The sequence below is a fragment of the Euprymna scolopes genome, chromosome 21 (genome assembly GCF_053919585.1).
Source record: "Euprymna scolopes isolate OS-2025 chromosome 21, ASM5391958v1, whole genome shotgun sequence".
NCBI lineage: Eukaryota > Metazoa > Mollusca > Cephalopoda > Sepiida > Sepiolidae > Euprymna > Euprymna scolopes.
In genome coordinates, this window is record NC_136502.1 from 44,987,169 (window position 1) to 45,006,233 (window position 19,065).

The 19,065-nt window shown below is 33.2% G+C and overlaps 1 protein-coding gene across 1 annotated transcript; it reads right to left on the reverse strand.

Moving 5' to 3' along the window:
- Positions 1-531: 531 nt before the first annotated feature.
- LOC145242186 (uncharacterized) lies at positions 532-11,694 on the reverse strand. The gene is made up of 2 exons (XM_080105183.1): positions 10,999-11,694; positions 532-5,666 (listed from the first exon to the last, which is right to left on the reverse strand). The coding sequence occupies exon 2, from the start codon at positions 5,251-5,253 to the stop codon at positions 4,450-4,452; it is 804 nt and encodes a 267-aa protein (XP_079961309.1). The 5' UTR covers positions 5,254-5,666; positions 10,999-11,694; the 3' UTR covers positions 532-4,449.
- Positions 11,695-19,065: the final 7,371 nt, after the last annotated feature.

The following is a 19,065-nucleotide window of genomic DNA, read 5'->3' on the forward strand; positions in this document are numbered from 1 at the left end:
ACATTGATATCACAAGCTGTTTCAGTAGCTTTTTGGCCTAGCTTGGATTGAAATAAGAAAATTGTGTGAATTTCTTTTTTTCCATCTTGTATTTAATGCTCTGAAAAAAAGGGCATAATTGTTTTAAAACGATTGTAATTTAAACGATTAGATAGAACGAAAAAATGCTTTAAAATGATATATAAAGTAAAGGTATTATAACGAAAACTTATTTGAAAATACATCATTTGAAATCCAAATTAAAAATTCTGCAAGAACTTCTCTTCAACCTAATAGAATATTTGCTGTTAAAATTTAACAAAAATCAGATGTCTGAATTTTCATGAAGAATTCCTGTCCTCTTTGACTTAGATTAAATTGAACTATAAACCATTTATAACGTTACCCAACACGTTGCAGCCTCAGTCACAAAGTAGACAAAGAATAGGAAAGAACTTCAACTCACTTTTTCCCGTTATAACGAAATTTCCTCATTCTCCTACCAAGCATGACTTTTGTCGTCTTTTTCTTTATTAGTGACGCCATTTTGCATACATTTGCATACGCACATCTGTGCTCTGTTACACATGCGTATGGACTCCTTATGTCTAATAGCCGTTTCAAAATTTATAATGATCAGTTAATTAGTTTAGGAGTGAATCCTATACATACAAATATATAAACATATACATATAACAATATAATAGATATTCATTAATTTCTGATAATTTTTCTTTTTTAACATTTTTATTTATAGTATTAAAAAAAAAAGACAATTCAGAATTTTGTGCGCTCTGAAATAAATTGTCTTTGAAACATTTCTGAACGGACTTTTGCAATGAATTTCTTTGAAAATTACATAAATAGCTATTTAAAAATAGACATAGCTCTATTTTACTGATCGAGATGAAAGTCTCCAGATGAAATATTGAGAGTTAGCACCAACAATCACTGTGTATCCAGAGGCTGGGTGTTGGTTCTGTAGGTTAATGTTAGGATTTAATGTTGCTGCTTAGGTTTAGCTCCCATTGTTCAAAACGGCTAGCACAGTTAAGTCATAGAGATTGGAAAAGATAAATTTTGTGTAATATAATCACAATATTTGTAAAAAATTTTATTAGTAAAATATCACTTCATCGAGTTGAACATGAATTTACCGCAAACAGTAAGCACAATTCAGTTTTAACAAATTAGCATGCGATCAGATAAAACCAAACTGTTTTGCTGTTACATTTTTCCTATTTAAAAATATAAATCGATTTTAATGAGAAATGGTTACTGTGTCTGAAGTAGCGTTAGTCAAAACCAAATAAAAAATATTCAAGTATTTTTACGTGAAAGTTGTTTTGGAAATGCTTATTCAAACATGGTTCAGTAGTCCTTTTTTTTTTCTGATCATTTTGTTCTAGCTGAGGATGGGGCATCCTACCACATGCCAGATATTTAATCACGATCTCATACATTCCAACCGAGAGGTTTCTTGAGATTCTATTTTTTTTTTAATTTCTTTTACTTCAGTTAGTTTTAAGGAATCAAGGAGCTTCCTCCTGTAGGAAACACTTGACTTTATTACAATTTGAATTTATATCCGATTGGTTCAGTTAAGAATCAAAGTTGTTCTCTTTTTGGTTGTTATCTGTATTAGTCTTCCAGGGATTATTTCCAAGTCTTTCTTAAGATTTTTTTTTTTCATTAGGGTAGTTGTTCCTATCACAAAAGATAAAATGATGTTTATTTCTTTTGGAGACCATGTCATTTTTAAAACCATTTTTTTATTATTTGACTTCAGTTAGTTTTAAGACCAAAGGGCGCCCACCTGGAGCTAACATTTGATTTCATTACGATTTGCACTCTAGCACTCTTGTAAGAAAAAAATTTTGTTCTCTGTAGGGCTTCTATCCGTATTTCATTATAGCTTTGTCTTCCAAGTATTTCTTAGATTAGACCAGTTGCTCCTACCACAACCGGTATAATATATCCTTCTTTCAGAGTCCATGTAGCCTTTAAACAGTTTTAGACGCTGTTCCATTTATGGCTTCTATTTGGATTTAGCTACAGCTTGGTCTTTCTGAGATTCTTTCCATGTATTTCTTCAGATTAGACTAGTTGCTCCTATCACAACTGATATATCTTTCTTTCAGAGATCACATACGAGAGGCGTGCAATAAGTAATGCCCCTGACCCACTTTCAGTTGTCTGATCTAGCTGAAATTTTGCATGTGCAATGATTTATATCTCTACGGGTTATGTGGCAAATTACAGCTCTGAACTAATTGTGGTTTCTGTTTTACAGGTGTTTGAACTGAGTCAGGTGTGAAATGGAGCCTGTTGAATATCGAGCAGTGATCCAGTTTTTGTATTTGAAAGGACGCACACCACAGGAGACTTTTGATGAAATGAAAGAAACTTATGGTGATAATGCCCCATCATATGACCTTGTAAAACGCTAGCATCGTGAATTCAGACATGGCTAGAAGTCTGTGGAAACAACTCCCAGACCTGGTCGCCCATTGTTGAGGCTTCTGTCGATCAAGTTGAGGCTGCCATTTTGGAAGATTGGCGCATTACTATTCGCCAAATAGCCAAAGATGTCAAGATTAGTACAGGGTCTGTGAAAACTATCATTCATGACCATTTACATATGCATAAGGTGTCTGGCAAATGGATTCCCAAGTTGCTTACAACATTCCAGAAGTGAGAATGTGTCAAGTGCTCGAGGATGAATTTGGAGATGTGCCAAGAAGATGAGTCAAAGTTTTTCAAAAGACTCATTACACAGGATGAAACCTGGGTCCATCACTATGATCCAGAGACCAAAGCCCAGTCAATGCAGTGGAAGCACTTGGACTGACCACTGCAAGGTCATGCTCACAGTTTTCTTGGACCAGGACGGAGTAGTGATGACAGATTTCCTGGCAAAGGGTACCACAATTACAGGAGCCTATTATGCTTCACTTTTGAGGAAATTAAGCGAAGCTATCAAAATCAAGAAGCGGGGCAAGATCAGCAAAGGTACCCTTCTCCTGCGGTACAACACTCCGGTCCACAACTCGCATGTCACCAGATCAGAAGCACGCGGCGTGTGGTTAGGAAATCCACCCCCATCCTCCCTACTCTCCTGACCCTGCATCCTCTGACTCTCACCTCTTCCCAGCCATGAAGTTGTTTTTGAAAGGAAAGCATTTCCCAGATGATGCCGCCTTGATTTCTGAAGTCACGTCGTGGTTGGAGGACCAACGTGGGGTGTTCTACAAAAACGGTCTCCAGAGCTGCATCAAACGCTGGAAGAAATGCATAACTGCGCGTGATTCCTATGTAGAGAAAGACTAATAACTGTGCCAAGTTTTGTTGCTCTACTGCTATGAGAAGTGGGTCAGGGACATTACTTATTGCACACCCTCGTATTCTTTAAACAGTTTTAGACATTATTTTTTTATGGCCTCTATCTGTATTTTGCTACAGCTTAGTCTTCCTGGGATTGTTTCCAAGTTTTATTCTATTTCTTTTTATGATTTTACTTTGGCTAGTTTTAAGAGATCAAAGGGAACTTGATTTTATTACAATTTGAATTTATATCCAATAGATAGATGTTGTTCCCTTTATGGTTGCTCGCTGTATTTTGTGCCAGTTTGGTCTTCCAGGGATTGTTTTCAGAAATTTCTTAAGATTTTGTTTTTATTAGGCCAGTTGCTTCTATCACAACTGGAATAATGTTGATTTCTTTCAGAGACCATGTCGTTTAAAAATCATTCTTTTGGTCCTGATATCTTTGTTATGTTTTCCCATTCAACTGTATTAATCCTTTGCTTTTCTTAACATTAGGTCAGTTGCTCCTATCACAACAAGCATAATATATGCTTTTTTCAGAGTCCATATAGTCTTTAAGGATTGTTTTCAGAAATTTCTTAAGATTTTGTTTTCATTAGGCCAGTTGCTTCTATCATAACTGGAATAATGTTGATTTCTTTCAGGAGACCATGTCGCTTTTAAATCATTCTTTAGATCTTGATATCTTTTCCTGTTCATCTCTTCTAATCCTTTGCTGTTTTAAAACCCTTAGACTATGCTGGCTGTTAATTTTTTAACACCTAGTTTTTACTATTACAAACAACTGCAACCATGGTGTCTTCAATGACTATGGAATTCTTCTTTGCCCTAACTGCATTAATCAATGAATGAAACCCATGTTTGAATGTTTGTATTGTTTTTTGATAAAAAGATTCTTTTTCAAAGAGCCCAGACTTGATTTATGTGATGTGATAAAATTCATACTCATCATAGGCAATGTGTGCAAAAATACCATCGTAGCCCAAGGGTTAAGATTAGGTCAGTTGTTCCTATCACAACCGGCATAATATATATTCTTTCAGAGTCCATGTAGTCTTTAAACAGTTTTAGACATTGTTTTCTTTATGGCTTATTATGGATTTTGCTACAGCTTTGGTGTCTTCCAGGAATTGTTTCCACATCTTATTCTGTGTGCCTTTTCATGTGTCTATTCAATGTCGACTTCATCGAAAATGCAGATCCACAAACTTGACATGAAAAAGGTTTCTCTCCGGTGTGTATTCGAACATGAACTTTCAAACACGATTCTTGCGCAAATGTAGCACCGCACACTTCACACGTATATGGACGCTCCCCAGAGTGCACACGCATGTGCACTTTTAAATTCGATGTGCCCGTGAATGACGCCCCACACACGCCGCAAGAAAACGGTTTCTCCCCTGTGTGTATTCGGAAATGCTTCGTTAACTTGGATTTCTCTGAGAACGCAGCTGAACACAGCTCACACTGAAATGGCTTCTCGCCAGTGTGCATGCGCATGTGCACCCGTAGGTATGACTGGTGTGAGAATCCGTTTCCGCAGACGTCGCAGGAGAAGGGCTTCTCACCTGTGTGGCGTATCCTGTGTAGTTTCAGTTGGGAACTTTGTGCGAATGCTGCCTCACAGAGGTCGCAGGAATATGGTTTCTCGCCTGTGTGCAGTCGCATATGCTTCGTCAGCGTCGACCTGTCAGAGAATGACGTGTCACACACTTGACATGAGAACGGCTTTTCGCCCGTGTGGATCCGTAGGTGGATCGTCAACGATGATTTCACAGAAAACGCTGTCTCACAAACATCACACACAAACGGTTTCTCTTTTGTATGCGTTCGGATGTGTCTTTTTAACGTGGAACTTTTCCCAAAAATGCGATTGCATACTTCGCATAGAAATGATTTTTTGCCGACATGCACTTGCATCGTTTCTGAATTTTCAGAATTTTTCATCAGGTACAAATCGATGTTTCTTGCACAAAATAAAAATATTTTTTTTATTTTGTAACCTGATGAAATTTTGACAATGCTGATTTGCAAACTAAAAAAAAATTATGTATAAATATGTCTGTTGTTTTACAAGAATTAGTTCTTTCTTCTATGCACTTGCGTATCTTCTTAATTTTTCAGAAGTTTTTATCAGCTGCAAATTGATAGTCCGCCCAAAATCCTTTCCTTTTTATTTATAATCTGTTAAAGTTTTGATAATGCTGATTTTCACAGTAAAAGAATAATATATGTATAACTATATTTGTTGTTTTTAAAAAAAAATAGTTCTTTTCTATATTTGCATAATTGTAGAATTTTTAATCAGATACAGATCGATGGTTCTTCCAAAAACCTTTAAAAAAGCTCCCCAGTAAAATCTGCAAAAAAAAAGAACAAATATTAACATGTATATAAAATTTTGCTTCTGTTATCATTTAAAATTGATCAAAATACTTTATTTTTCTTTCATGTTTCACTTTCCTTCAGTTGAGGTTCTCAAAGATCAAGGCCCCCCTCCCCTACCTAGAACTAACACTTGAACTCTATATAAGATACATAGATAATCGAATGCCCTCATTAAAGTTTTTTATCCAACAAATACTAAATTATTAAGAAGTTCAGAATAATTTTCCTCTCCCCAATTGACAGTTTTAATATGTTATCGTATATCTCTCTGTTTGGTCCCTTAGTCTTATTGGATTTCATAACAAGAATTTATCCAGTCTGGTGAAGTATCCAGCTTTGTGTTACTACTTAAGGAAAGTGCACCACTCCTTATAACAGCCTGTGTGGGTTAGCCATATTAGGGAGATCTCTACCTGACACATCCACCATTGCCTCGTGATAGTACAATACATATATATATATATATATATATATATATATATATATATCCATTCTCAAACTTTTTCAAATATACATATATATATATATATATATATCCATTCTCAAACTTTTTCAAATATACATATATATATATATATATATATATATCCATTTTCATACTTTTTCAAATAAAACTCGATCTGGGTTATTTGCATATGCATGTTTTTCACAGTTTCTAATAATATTATGTAATATACTTTTATAATTGGCATTAACAAATGTTATTGTATATATACACAATCATTTCATCTATAGTACTTTTCTTATAATTATTAATATAATTAATTAAAGAGATGTTATTAAAAAACGATAGAGCTTTAAACATTTTTAGCGTTTATTTTTCAAGGGAGATAATTACATGTCAAATGGCACAGCTGTATTGGAGAACAAATACTACAATTTGATTTTAGCCAAAAAGTCAAGGAACCCTAAAATAATTTTTTTTAAATTATAATTTACAAGCCATTAAAAATCTCGATAATAAAGATATAAACACACCAAGACAACAAACCCAGGAAACTTATATACACCAATGTGAAGAAAATACTAAATGGACTGTTCAAAAAATTGAAGAATATGAAGTCTCATTAAACTAAAAGACTCATTTCATAATATACAGTAGAACCCTGGGATAAAGTAGTCCTGGGATATGATTTTTTTAGGTTACGATTTGGAATATGATGTTTTTCTGGCTCCTAGTTATGGTATTTGCCTTGGCTTACACTGTTGTTTATGTTATTTGATTATATACATGTGTATTATATACTGTACTGTATTTTGCTACTAATTTTTAATATGTACTGTATAAAATTTTGCTTAGATCTCGTCATACAGTGATTTCATCTTATGATTCAAACCCCGGAACGGATTAATGCTGTATTCTGGGGTTTTACTGTATGTTTAAATGAAAGAATGCTGCCTAAATGCATGCCATTTTTAAAGGAAAAAAAGGAAACATTTCACAGTATGTGTAACTTATATTTAGTCTTTGAAGTAATTGCCATTTGAATCCAACACCTTCTGCCAACACGTCTTCAGCTGTTCAACCCCTTTGCAGTAAAACTCGGGAGGGGGGATGCAAAGAAGTCTGTGAGAGCTTGGCACAAGTCTGTTTCATTGGTGAAGGATTTCCCACGAAGATGATTATCCAGGGAGTGGATGAAGTGATAATCATTATCTTTGATCACTTGTGCGGTCTTGCATTGTCATGGAGGAAAAGCATACTTTTGCAATTCACCACTGCTGGTTCCTGGCACAATACCAGTTGCAAACGTTTCAATTACCGCGGGTATACTTCTCCAGAGATCATTTGACTTGTTGCCAGCACTTCATAATGAACCACTTGACAACCTTAAGCATAATCTTGCATAGGTGCATGAGCGGTCTTGTGTTAATTAAACTTGAAAATACTATTTAAAAATAGTGCAGGTACTTTCTCCTAACAATTTTAATAAAAACAAGTATCGTAAAACTTTAATTAAAATTGAAAATACTATTAAAAAATAGTGCGGGTACTTTCACCTAACAATTTTAATAAAAACAAGTATCGTAAAACTTTAATTAAAATTGAAAATACTATTAAAAAATAGTGCAGGTACTTTCACCTAACAATTTTAATAAAAACAGGTATCGGAAAACTTTAATTAAAATTGAAAATACTATTAAAAAATAGTGTGGGTACTTTCACCGAACAATTTAATGAGAACAGGTATCGTAAAACTTTAATTAAACTTAAAAATACTATTTAAAAATAGTGCAGATCAATAAGTGCACTAGCACCAAATAACATTTCACTGTGTTTCGATCTATGACATTCCATGAAAGGTATGTAACCGCTGAAGCTTTTTGTTTATTTTTGTTTATTGCCACAAGTGCTAATTTTGACTTTCACCAATTTTCCTGTTAATAATTACCTATAACGAAAACTCCAGCAAAAAAAGAAAATATCCATTAAAAAAAAAAAAAACAGATAAAATTATTTATGAACAACCGGGCACACAAGCAGGTTTGATTAAAATGAAAAGATAACATCAATAGTCCTAACAAGCGATCAGTTAGCATACGCATAGTTGCAGTTGGCAGCTATTGTGTAAAAGTATTATAAATAGTCATTTAGCGTGGTTTGACAGAAAAGTTAGTATAAATAGTTACAATGGGAAACCCGTAATATCCAAATCTGTAAAGTATATTTTTCTTTTTAAATCGATATTATATCAAAATATATTTAAAAAAATATCTCAAATAAAGCAGAATAACATGGGCATAATTATTATCACTATTCCAAAGGACCTCATTAAATATTTGAAGAAATTTAAAATTTGCTTTTTTTACCTATGGCTTCATTCCTTATTCTTGCTCACCCTTCTCTCTCTCCCCCATATCTCCTCTCTCTCTCTCTCTCTCTCTCTCTCTCTCTCTCTCTCTCTCTCAATCTCTCTTTCTCTCTCTGTGTAAAAATCAATGTGCAAGCGATAAGAAAATATAAACTGCTTGAAGTCAAAAATTCTAGTAAGCAGTCAGTCTGATGCTGTTAGAAATAAAGAGTAGTAGTAACAGCAATAGTTCCAATGGACAGTTATTAAATGTTATGTTATGTTAATATGAATAGTTGCCCGGTTGGAAAACTCTTAAGGAATGATTTTGTAAAAAGGATTTTTTTTAAATTGATATTATATCAAATTATATAAAATAATATCTGAAATGAACCAAAAGAACATGGAAATTATTAGTATCATTATTCCAAAGGAATTCATTAAATATTTGGCGAGAAAATTAAAAAAAAATTTTCAAGCAGTACCTAAGGCTTCATTACTCAATAGTAGTCTGCAAGTAACATTTTGTTTGTCGAGCAGTTACTTGTTCAACTAATTGTGATTTTTTTTTTACCTCGGTTTTGCTTCGTTGGCTACTCTAAATGTGTTGAGAAATTATTTTTTATAAAGTGCATTTTAAGTGTTGAAAGGTCAATTAAATTCACTGATACAATGACAATTTATTCATGAAAAATTTCAAATAAGACAAACTGCATAAAAGTTAATTAAATTCATTAATTATACTACTGACAATTTATTCATTGAAAAAAAAAGTTAACACCATTATTTATTAATATTAATACAGAATTACAATTGGTTAAGAAAACAATTTATAATTATTGAAAAATTACACACTCAAAAACGTTTTAATTTATTGGAATGTCTACATGAAACTTGAAGTTGACAAGGGTAAAAGGGCGCAACATAGTCCCGGGGTAAAGGGGTTAATACCATGCAAACGGGAAATTTGCGACTGGTTTGAATATCTGATTCATTGTCAGCAACCCCAAAAAACTAAAAAAAAAAAAAAAAAAAAAAAAAAAAAATTAGAGTGGTCGGTGCTCTGTAGGTACCTCCACGGCGATGTGTAAAACGTCAATAGTACACATTTTAATAGTGACGTCATCATTTCGTGTGTTTGTGTTAATTTCTATGGATAAGCGTTCACGTTGAATTATTAATGGAGTTACGTTTTTTTTTTTTTTTTTTGCTATGGATAAAAAAATAATATAAAACTTACCGTTTGTAAAACAAATACTTTTTTCTTAACGAACTACACAGACTAGAGTTAATAAAATAAAATTAATTTTAACGTCTTCTGTTGAAAAAAAAAAAATATTTAAAAATAATGTTCTTTACAAGCCTCCGTACATTTTTGAAAAAAAAAAGCGCCAAACATAAGAACCAACCCTCTATCAATTTAAATAATAAAATCAAAACGATTTTTTTTAAGGTTGATTTTGGATTTACAATTTTTATTATCTCAATAGTCTTATATTCTTTTATATGAATATATATTTTTTATTATTGGAAACCGGTTATTAAAAAAATCCATTAAAAACTTCATATCGCGTAGTATTTGAATTTAATATCATTTAAAGCTTTTTAAAAATAATTATTTTTAGAATGTTTTTTTGTTGTTGTTGTTGTTGTAATTCGAATAATTATATTACCGAGAAAAAAATTATCCAGAAAGTGTTGTTTTTTTTAACACAATATTGAATTTATGTCCAATTTTATTTACAACTTTTAGGTAAGTGAAATAAATAACAGTAAAAGTTACTATTTTTTTTTAATTATTTGATCTTTTCAGCTTTAAAAAATGTTGAAACTTTTATCAACCCATATTTATGTTGCTTAGTTTTCGGCCCGTGAAATATAGGGGGGGGGTAGAACAACACCTAAAAAAAAATATATTTCCGCTCATATATTTATCGAAACTTACTTCTAATATGTAAGTTTATTTAATAATGATTGAATATCGAAAATTTCAGGAAAATATGATTATTATTTGATTTTTACTAGATTTTTAAAACATGGGTTTGTGAACGGCTTAAAAAACGTCACTACATAGGAACGTTGTTTTTTTAAAGCGTCGATAATGTAAACACGATTTTTGTCTCGCATTTTCATTATTTTTGTATGCTGTAAAAAATTAAAAAAAATATTAGCAGTTTATTTGAAGCTTTTTCTATTAAATGGTAAAAAAGTTACGATGATAATATTAAATTAAATTACAATTACATCGTGTTACAAATCGGGTGGGGATAAAACTGTGGCGCGCGTTGGAGGTACCTAGTGTTCTGTTGTAGTAAAAGGTAATATCTGTCAATTTTTGAAATAAAAAACAGTTTCAGCATGCTAAATGTATACATGTTGATACATAATTAAACTCTATTGCATTTGGTATAAGTCATGTTCTTGTTTTGTTTGCGATTTCTCAACTGTTAATTATTCTGCACTTTGGACTGAAACAATTTAAAACAATTCCGAGAAGGTAATATATACTTACATGGTTTGTTTCTCTTTCGCTCGATGATTTTTTTCAATTTTTTGTATAAAAAAAAAAATGATAATAAGGAATCATAAAATTAAACTTTTGGGATTAATTTCTTTTCTTTTTTTTTTTTTACTCAAAATTCCATTTTCGAACTTAAAACAAAGCAAGTTGAACCCAAAATAGAAAGAGTGATTAGCAAGAGAAGATAACTCTCCCGTCGAGCTGAAAATTGTCAACGACGTAATTCTTTTAAATAAAATAATCTAGTTACTATAAATTAAGAACAACTATTGGGGTAATTTTTATAAATTATTTTGGCTAAATCTCCTACAAGCATAAAATGAGTTTGTACTTTTTTAGGAGATTACGTGTGAACTTGGCAGAAAGAAGAAAAATACAAATTTAGAATTGAGTGGGGATCACTTTCGTTCATAAATTAAACGCACAGAGTGCAGTTTCACGTTTATTCTAGCGTTTTGGAGCAATTAATCATTTTTTTTTTTTATATATATAATCGATAAATTTGGCGGAGGGGGTTTATATTTTAGTGAGGTTCAGTTTACGTTAAAATTTATGTGTATGTTTTATTGTTTTACTTTCTACAATCCTTCGAAAAAGTGGTAAAAAATCAAATATATAAAAAAATAAATGTCTCAAAAGGCAAAATAAGTTACTCTTCTAACCAACTGGGTAGGTCTTAGTGTTTTTACTAAAATCTAAAATGTAGCAAGTTCAAAGGGCACGCGACCACAAGAAAAAGTGGCCACACTATTTGTTACGTGGCCATTTTTTCTTGAGGTCGCGTGCCTTTTGAAAACGCTTGTTTTTCGAGCCAATTAAACATTTTACATTAAATTAAAACACTAAAAACCTACCCTGTTAGATAGAAGAGTAACTTACCTTGCCTTTGGTAACATTTATTTATTATATATTTAACTTTTTGACCACTTTTTCGAAGGACTGTTGACAGTAAAATATACCCAAATTTGTACACGAAACAGATATCAACGGTCAACCTCTAACTTCTAAAATAATTGTTTGTTTGTTTTTGTTTTGTTTTTTTTAAATTTGTTTTTATTTTTCTTGTTTCCAGCAAGATGTTCATGTAATATTGAATTACATTTTTGCTTGGGGCGTTAATTCCGTAAAGAATGCTATTCTATAAATTTACCCAAATTATATTTTTATTTATACATAAAATAACATAAAATTTCAACAAACCCAGAATAAAGAAAATATAAAACGAAAGAGGAAACGGAAAATAATCTGGTTCTTACCTCCGTTTTCATTGAACACTAAAACTAGAGTAGGGCATTGTTTTCTTAGCCTTCTAGACAAACATTTTCCAAGAACACATAGACTACATAAACTTTTTAATAGAAACACTGTGAAAGTTAGTTACTCGACAGCTCCATCAATAAAGTCGATAATATCCAAAGAACCAAAAAAGATAGATAACGCAGGCTGCTCTTGCAGGACCAAAAATAGCTGTCCATTGGAGGGTAATTGTAAAGCTGAATCCCTTGTCTATGAGGCCACAGTAACGGAACGATCCACAAATATACCGGAAATATATATAGGTATGACAAAAGGCCAATTTAAACAAAGATATTATGCACATATGAGCTCCTTTAGAGCTAAAACAAGGATGAATACAGCATTAGCTACCCGCGTGTGGGAGCTTAAAGAAAAAAATACACCCTTTTCCATAAAATGGAGAAAAATAGAGCATAGACCAGCATACGTCCCGGAATTAAGTCAATGCTCACTCTGTAACGCAGAGAAATACTACATCCTCCGGTCCATTCATGACCCAAAAATAAAATGTTTAAATGTGAGGAGTGAAGCTTTGAAAAGTTGCATACATAGAAGGAAGGGTCTCCTAATAAATTGGATCAATGAAAAGAACAACACTTAGATGTTGTTTTTATATATATATATATATAAGGAAAAAAAATTGTAAATACATAAATAATTAGTCGGTAAACTTGGATTTTAATCGCAATTATATTATAGATTTTTAATTAATGTCATATATATATATATATCATATATGTCATATATCATATATATATATATATATATATATATATATATATATATATATATATATATAAAAAATTATATTTTATAAATGTAATTTATAATCTATTTCGAATTTAAAACTATAGAAAAATATAATAATGTTAATAAACTAGGGAAATCACTTAGGATAGATAAATACTCACTTCCCCAAACCTTGAAAGATTTGGGTTTTTAAAAAATAATTTTTAAACGTATTTCGAAATTTTTAAACGTGATTCGATATAATTAAAAATATATTTTTTAAAACTTTAAACGTATTTTTGGAAATTTTTAAATGTTCGATATAATTAAACGAATTTTTAAGTTTTTAACCGATACCAATACAGATTTTAAAGTTTTTATACATAAGGAAAGAGATTTTAAAATTAAATGGGGTTCAAATTAAAATCGATTCATATAAAAAAAACATTTTTTCGAAATTAGATCTTAAATTTAAATAATTCAAAGTTGAAAATTAGGTATTACATTACCCGATATATATATATATATATATATATATATATATATATATATATATATATATATATATATATATATATAGATATATATAGATATAGATAGATAAAAAAAAAAAAAAAAAAAAGGGGGGGGATTAAACAAAACGAGATTTGAACGTGGATTCGCGAGGTATATATACTTCACACTTCCGGTTATAAGATAGACGAATATTGGCTGAAGAGAGCTCGATAAGGATACCTTAAACGGGCCTTATTATCGGGCTTGAAACCGACGGTACCAATGACCTGTCTCAACTAACAACTTTCTGTACACAAAATATAAGTACGCTCTTAAAATTTGGATTTTCCTTTTAATTGAGCACTCTGCTGGAATTCTTTTTCCAAAAAAACTAATCATATATATATATATATATATATATATATATATATATATATATATATATATATATATATATATATATACTGGATGTAAACGATAAATTGGCAGCTTGAAATCTCAAACTTTGAAACTTGATAAAGAAAGGGCAGTAAAAAATAGGTTTATTTAACTGTTTTATTAAATACAAACATTTTATTTTGTACGTTTAGCTTCTGCGTCCACAACTTGCTGAATTCGAGCCCTAAAAGCATAACAGGCCTTGACAGCGGACTCTTTTTTAATAACGCGGAATGCTCGCCTTATGAAGGTCTTCAGGGAGGCCACACTGTTATGGGGCGAGCATTAGAAACTTTCTCAACATCGCTCCATAACTAATAGTCGCGGGGGTTCAAATCTGGCGTGCTAGAGGGCCAGATATTTGAGAACACAAAAAGCGGCAACTCTCTCTTAAACAAGGTGTGCACTGTTTTTAACCCAGGGTAGGTGCAGAGTCCTAGATGAACATCACTTTCTTTTGATCATAGTTCTTCTATTGGAATTATGAAGATGTCACTGATGGGGTGCCCTATGATTGGATGAAAACAATCACAGGCTTCCCTTTTAGATTCCTCTCCAACACTACAAAAGCGTTTTTTTTGTTTTTTTTTCAAATTCTCTACCTCTTTTGTTTGTCAGGTATCGAAGACAACATATGTTGCTTAGCTCTCTCCGTTATTCATACCAGACATGTGTGAAGAGTTTTGACAGTAATTGCAGCACCAAAGAAATCAAGGCTCCTTTTTTTTCCCCTCCAAACGGCTAAAACTCCACAGGAAATGAACATCGCTAACCAGACGAATTCCACAGATAAGTTCCCCAAAACACGACTTGTTTTTGCAAGGCAACATTCTTTCTTCCTCATCTTTCTCATCTTCCTCATCTTTCCCATCTTCCTCATCTTTCCCATGAAAACTAGTTTTTTCATAACAATTTTCATTTGTGTTCCTTCCTTCTTGTCGATGTCACATTATTTTGTTACACTTCTAATCCAGGGTAAAAGAACTTCCTCCAAAATTCTCAGATATTCCACTATATTGATCTTAAGGTCCACTTCAATGAAGTGAAGGGGTATGACTTTCCTATCGCTGGCAACAGCTCCAAACACCACGAAAGGGACAGGTTGTTTACTCTGCATGACTGGAGCAACACCAGAAGGGTCATTAGCGATAACTCTCAAGTTTCTGCGGTTGAAGACTTCGTCTATCATGAACTTTTTCTCGTCCATAAAAATGCGTGCGGTACCACCATGGTCTTTCAGGTGATTTACTAACAAGAGGCTTCTCTCTTTCTGAATGGTCTTAGATTTCACTGTAATGTTACAACGTCGTCTGTAATATGACTTCATCCCAAGATCTTTCTGTACTGCATTAGAAATAGTCATTTTGGTCACATTCTGCTTTTTTTGTCAGTTCAGCCTTTGACTATGATGCATTTGTTGCAATGGACTGTTTCAAACCACCAAGAAACATTCTGGTGCGGATTTTTTCGCTTTTCGTACTGTGCGCTTTCTTTTGGATGTCTTTACCTTTCCTTAAGTTTGCTACAACACAATGAACAGTCCTAGGAGCAGATGTGTTATGCCCAGTGGGGAACAATTCAGTAGTAACCATTTCATGGTAAAATTCTACACTGACACTCATTTTTTAGTATTTTTAGATGGCTAATCTGGAACATCAGACTCTAAAATGCACAACAACTAATATTTCAGATTGATAATGCTGCTTTAAAAGACCTAAATTGCAGATTGAAATTGATGCGAATTTATCGTTTACACCTTATATATATATATATATATATATATATATATATATATATATATATATATATATATAAATATATATATATATATATATATATATAAATATAAATCGACTGTATCAATGTCTAGGTGAGAGTTTAATATGCTACATTAGTTTAAAATGCTGACCCTCCCTCTCATCCTGTGAATAGATATTTCTGTAGGACTTAACTATTAATTCTTTCTTTCTAAAATAATCTTGGAATTGCTAAATGGGTTAAACAGCAAATCCTTAAAAGATTAAAATGCATTTATAAAGCAGATATTTTGCCTAAAAATCAGTCGAAAGATCAAGTAGAGATATCTGTGTAAACTAGGAAGTAATTCCACACTTCACAAAGCTCCTCAAATGAAGTAGGTGGGTGGGGGTTATTTTACTTTGTAGAGTGAGTGGTGGTGTGAGTTGAATGTCGAGATGGAGGATAGCCATATCGTTGAGTCAGTTGTTACTGAGCTGGCTTGAAAGGAAGAGGAAAAGATACTCAGAGTTTCAAATAAAATATTGAAAGCAGGAAAAAGAAGTCCTAACTCCTCTTAACTCTAAATCCTCCACATCAAATCTCCATTCGATTCGCAGCATCAACTCTCACTTCACTGCACTAACCCTCAGTATTGTACTTTACTTTCTCACGACTCGTTCACTTATTCAACCAAGCAGCAATAGTACTTTTTTCTTCTTCTTCTTCCTGATGACGAACTCACGCAAATGAGATAATGTCCAAAAAACAAAATCCGCTTGTCAGACAAAATCAGTCTTATTATCTTGTTACCTCAAACCCTAACAGCACTTAAATATGCATTTGTATCATTTTTGTTATAAGTGTGAGTGCGAGTGCTTTTCTATAGCAAGGACACGCCAAGCGTGGGTGCTTATTACTATGGTGCTCAACACCATTATCACAAATACCAATATGTTCTCTACAATAAAATCAACTTAATTTACCAGGAACATAAAGATTATAACAATGAAAGGCAAGTTGGTTTGGCAGGCATGTATTAGAGTAGAAATGTAATTGAGTACAGATTGATTTCCAGTGTCAATTTGTATCTCAGCTGAGCGAGAGGCAAGAGGGAATGTATGTCTCTACACAAAGTCTCGACTGTAACTAATGAAATTTGTGAACAAATTGGTTTGAACAGAAAAGGAAAACTGAGAATGTGCAATAGATTCCTAATACTTTAGTCACTATGCAAGTCTAGGCATAACAGTGCATATGCAAGAGATTAGATGTAAATACAACAGAATAGATCTCAAACATGTTTCAGCGATAGCTTTAAGCTTGTATATAAAACTGAACCCGTGGCATAATACTACTGTAACCCCACGTGTGTGGCTCCTCGACATCAGACCGCCGACTCCCAACATTGCGTACCGTGGATTTTTCGTTCGACTATTCCTCTTTTCCGTTGGCGACTGTCAATGAGAACACACGTGGTTCACAAAATAGAAATATGAACAAAGAAAGGAAAAACACAAACGCCAAAGTTCACATATAAATTGACTGTTGGATTGTGAGTGTGAGTGTGTATTCTCCCGTTCTATTGATGCTACATTCGTCTATCTCTGTTTCATAGTCAATTCTAAAAATTGTCCACGACTCTATTTCACAGTCAACTCTAAAACTGTTCAACTGTAGTCGTTATCAACTCCCATCCGTCGCCTAGCGCATCTAGATCTCAACTGTCACTGTCCAACTTCCATCCGCTGTGACAGGCATCTAGAACTGACTGTCTCCTCTGTCTTAGTATATCAGGTCGCCCACCCCACCCTGGCTACCGGAAGCTGCACTTCCTTGTTTTATCAGTAGGTTTCTATTGTTATTGTTGATTGTAGGATATTTCCGATTTCTTTGTTTATTCTAAACTATTTCCTCTCTATTGTTGATTGTAGGATATTTCCGATTTCTTTGTTCATTCTAAGCTATTTCCTCTTCTTTTGTCTATTGTAGGATATTTCTGATTTCTTTGTTTATTCTAAGCTATTTCATATCTATTGTTGAATGTAGGATATTTCCGATTTCTTTGTTTATTCTAAGCTATTTCCTCTTCCTTTGTCTATTCCCCTCTCTCAGCACTCAGTGGCTCAAATCCACCCCAGGGCCACTTTATAGTATAACACTACCCAATAGTACAAAACTTAACAAGGATATGCGACATAATGGATAAAGTACTTAGAAAAATTTAGTTAACTGACCTGTAGCAGATGGGATTGCAATGAACACAAGCAGGAATAAATTCTCGCAGCTCAAGATTTTGAATATTGATTGATTTTGAACTTCCTTCCTGGCTTGTCCAATCAAAAGGCTTGTCCAATCACATGACCGAGTTTATAAAAGTTTAAACTGGCAACACACTCTCCCTCTTTCTTCCCAGATCTTGAACTGACAACAACTCCACATAGACAGTACTGTCCCTCGCCCAACTTCTGTCTTGGGACTCAGCAAAACTTACCCAGCCTTTGAGCTCGCGCTTTGACTAAGACGTGAATACAAACAAGCTGACATATCTATCTGCACACCTTGACTTCAATGCGGTACACACAAAAACTCTCTTTCTTGCCCTACAATGCTGTCTCTAATCTTTTGTGATGCATGTTTCTACTACTAACTTTAAGGAGACAATACATCATGGCTATGGACCATAACTTCAAACCCGACAAACAGCAAAATCCCATCTCTTTGCTGTTGAGGTCCTTAGTTTCTTCCCTTGGACTGCTATACTTTGGGATCTCCTCCTTGTTTCTTTCTTATCTGGCTGTATTGACTGGCAGAAGTTTAAATGTAATGTGAACAGAGTCAAATCCCCATAATCCCATGTTAAACATGATCCCAACTAGTATCCTCTTATGACCAAGTGGCAATATGCCTTGTTTGGAGTGAAAAAGAGTAAAAAAAAAAAAAGTGACACTCTTTTGGAGGTTGAAGGTTCAATCCTTAGTGTAGGTAATACTCTGAATTACTTAGAAATTTTACTTTGTCCTGAAACGAGAGCATGCTGTAGCAGTTACCATAACAGACTATTTTCTCATGGATTAATGCCCCCTTGTTGATTGATTCGGTTACACACTGACCAGTCAGCTACCAGGGCGCATTAATCCTATGTGTCCCTTAATGGACTATTTACTCCTGTCTGGAACAATCCTGCAGCGAGCAGAGGAGTCCTGACCACCAAAGAATATGAGCCTCTCTCTCCTCTCCCTCTCTGTCCATTGGCTGCAACTACCCCATTGAAGACTTCCACTGGACAGCCTGGAAACAATTTAAGTTTTCTGCTTCCAGACGGTAGAACACCTGAGAACTTTCTGTTCCTTTTTCTTTTCT